Source organism: Octopus bimaculoides, chromosome 21 (assembly GCF_001194135.2).
Source record: "Octopus bimaculoides isolate UCB-OBI-ISO-001 chromosome 21, ASM119413v2, whole genome shotgun sequence".
Classification (NCBI taxonomy): domain Eukaryota; kingdom Metazoa; phylum Mollusca; class Cephalopoda; order Octopoda; family Octopodidae; genus Octopus; species Octopus bimaculoides.
In genome coordinates this window covers 15,548,497-15,550,917 of record NC_069001.1, presented here as the reverse complement: position 1 = coordinate 15,550,917, position 2,421 = coordinate 15,548,497, and the positions used below count along the sequence as shown (strand labels likewise).

At 37.1% G+C, this 2,421-nt stretch overlaps 1 protein-coding gene across 1 annotated transcript in view; it reads right to left on the bottom strand.

Annotated features, from left to right (window-relative positions):
• LOC106875255 (coiled-coil domain-containing protein 180) overlaps window positions 1-2,421 on the bottom strand; it is a 141,675-nt gene that overhangs the window by 110,557 nt on the left and 28,697 nt on the right. Inside the window, exon 12 of the mRNA XM_052975307.1 lies at window positions 1,546-1,634. Within this exon, the coding sequence (XP_052831267.1) occupies window positions 1,546-1,634 (89 nt within the window). The remainder of the gene's footprint in view (window positions 1-1,545; window positions 1,635-2,421) is intronic.

The following is a 2,421-nucleotide window of genomic DNA, read 5'->3' as shown; positions in this document are numbered from 1 at the left end:
ATATATATATATATATATACGTATACATATATACATATACATATACATATATATATACATATATATATACATATATACATATACATATATATATATATATACATATACATATATACATATACATATACATATATATATATATATACATATACATATACATATATATATATATATATATGTATGTATATATGTATTATAAAGGGGGCTGGGTTATGGGGTTACCCTGGATTTCTTGCTCATAAAGGGTTTGTCTTGTAGCATATCTTCATATTTATTTACTGCCCACAAGGGGCTACACAGAGAGGGGACAAACAAGGATAGACAAAGGGGTTAAGTCGATTACATTGCGTAACTGGTACTTAATTTATCGACCCCGAAAGGATGAAAGGCAAAGTTGACCTCGGCGGAATTTGAATTCAGAACGTAACGGCAGACGAAATGCCGCTAATCATTTCATCCGGTGTGCTAGCGTTTCTGCCAGCTCGACACCTTCTTGTGGCGTATCTTCAGACCCCAAATACTGCTGGTCTAAGACCTCTTCAAAATATGGAGGGGGAAATGCCTGTCTATAAAAAGTTGGTGCTCTTTTACATGACACCAACACGGGTGCATTTTGTTCTCTTGTATGTGTGTGTGTAAGTTTTTAATAAAGAGGCATTTCGCCATCCATATTTTGAAGAGGTCTTAGGCCAGCAGTGTTTGGGGTCTGAAGATACGCCATAAGGCTAAACCCCTTATGAGTGAGAAAACCAGGGTAACCCCATAAACCGGCCCCCTTTATAATATTAACTACTCTACATCTTAGAGTGTGCTACTTCCCTGGACTTATGTATTTCTACTAATGATATATATATATATATATATATCGCCGCTGTGAAGGCAAGACGAAATACTAGTGTTCTACATCAGATTCGTGTTTGGCTGTACGGCTTTTTTATGTTGTTTTCACTGTCGAATTTTTCCTGTCTTGGTTTACGTTTGCCACCTTGGAATCCTCTGTTTAGTGGGTTGATCCACTACTCAGGAAGAGACTATTCTAGAGTACATTCTGCCTTATCTTCGAAACGTCTAGTTAGAATAGAGGCAGCTGATGAATAATTCCAAGTGGCTTTCTGTTTTCCTATGTGTTCGTTCCGTTGTCTGTAGTTCATTGTTCTAACGTCCTGTACCCTGATATGCATCTATATACACATGTAGATGTAAGTATATACATATATGTGTGTATACGTGCATATATATTCTTTGTATATATATATATATATATATATATATAGTCCAACTCAGGCCAGCATGGAAGATGGACATTAAATAATGATGATGTTATATGATAGGCTTCTTTCAGTTTCCATCTCACAAGGCTTTGGTTGGCCCAAGGTTATAGTAGAAGACACCTGCCCAAGGTGCCATGTAGTGGGACTTAACCTGGAACCATGTGGTTGGGAAGCAAGCTTCTCACCACACAGCCATGCCTGCACCTGTAGCCACATGTGCCTCCATGTTTAAATAAATATAATAAAATATTAAAAACAAAAAGGCCACATATACCTCTTCGTCGTGCATTTTTGCTAAACCTTTTTGGTTACACTTTTCATACTCAGTTTTCATTTGCATCAGAAATTCTCGTTTCTCTTTCTCTGAAAATTGCAATAAAAGAGAAATAAAGTTTCAAATTAAAATTACTTGGTAGTAATTAATAGTCAACCTGTATTGGAATTGTTTATTTATTATCATTAACCTTTTACTTGTTTCAGTCAATAGACTGTGGCCATGCTGGAGTACTTCTATGAAGAATCAACCTCAGTACTTTGAAGGAATCAACCCGAGTACTTTTTTTAAAGTCTGGTACTTGTTTTATCAATCTCTTTTGCTGAACGGCTAAGTTATGGGGATGTAAACAAACCAACACCCGTTGTCAAATGGTGATGGAGGACTCACACAGTTATACACACACACACACACGTGATGGGCTTCTTTCAGTTTCCATCTACCAAATCCACTCACAAGGCTTTGGTCAGCATGAGGCTATAAAAGATGGCCAAGGTGTTATGCAATGGGACTGAACCCAGAACCATGTGGTTGGGAAGCGATCTTTTTACCATACAGCCAAATCTGACTCTCCCCAAGAACTACGTTAAGGGTACACGTGTCTGTGGAGTGCTCAGCCATTTGCACATTAATTTCACGAGCAGGCTGCTCTGTTGATCGGATCAACTGGAACCCTCGATGTCGTAACCGATGGAGTGCCACAACATTATATATGTATATATATATATATATATATATATAAGTGGCATGCATTCAAGACATGTTAGTCATGCACTGCTTGTCTGTTGATTTCTATATAACTCAAAAATTTATTGAAGACTGTAATATATTTATAACCGCATTGAAAAGTTGTCCAAATCATTGGAAACCAAGCTA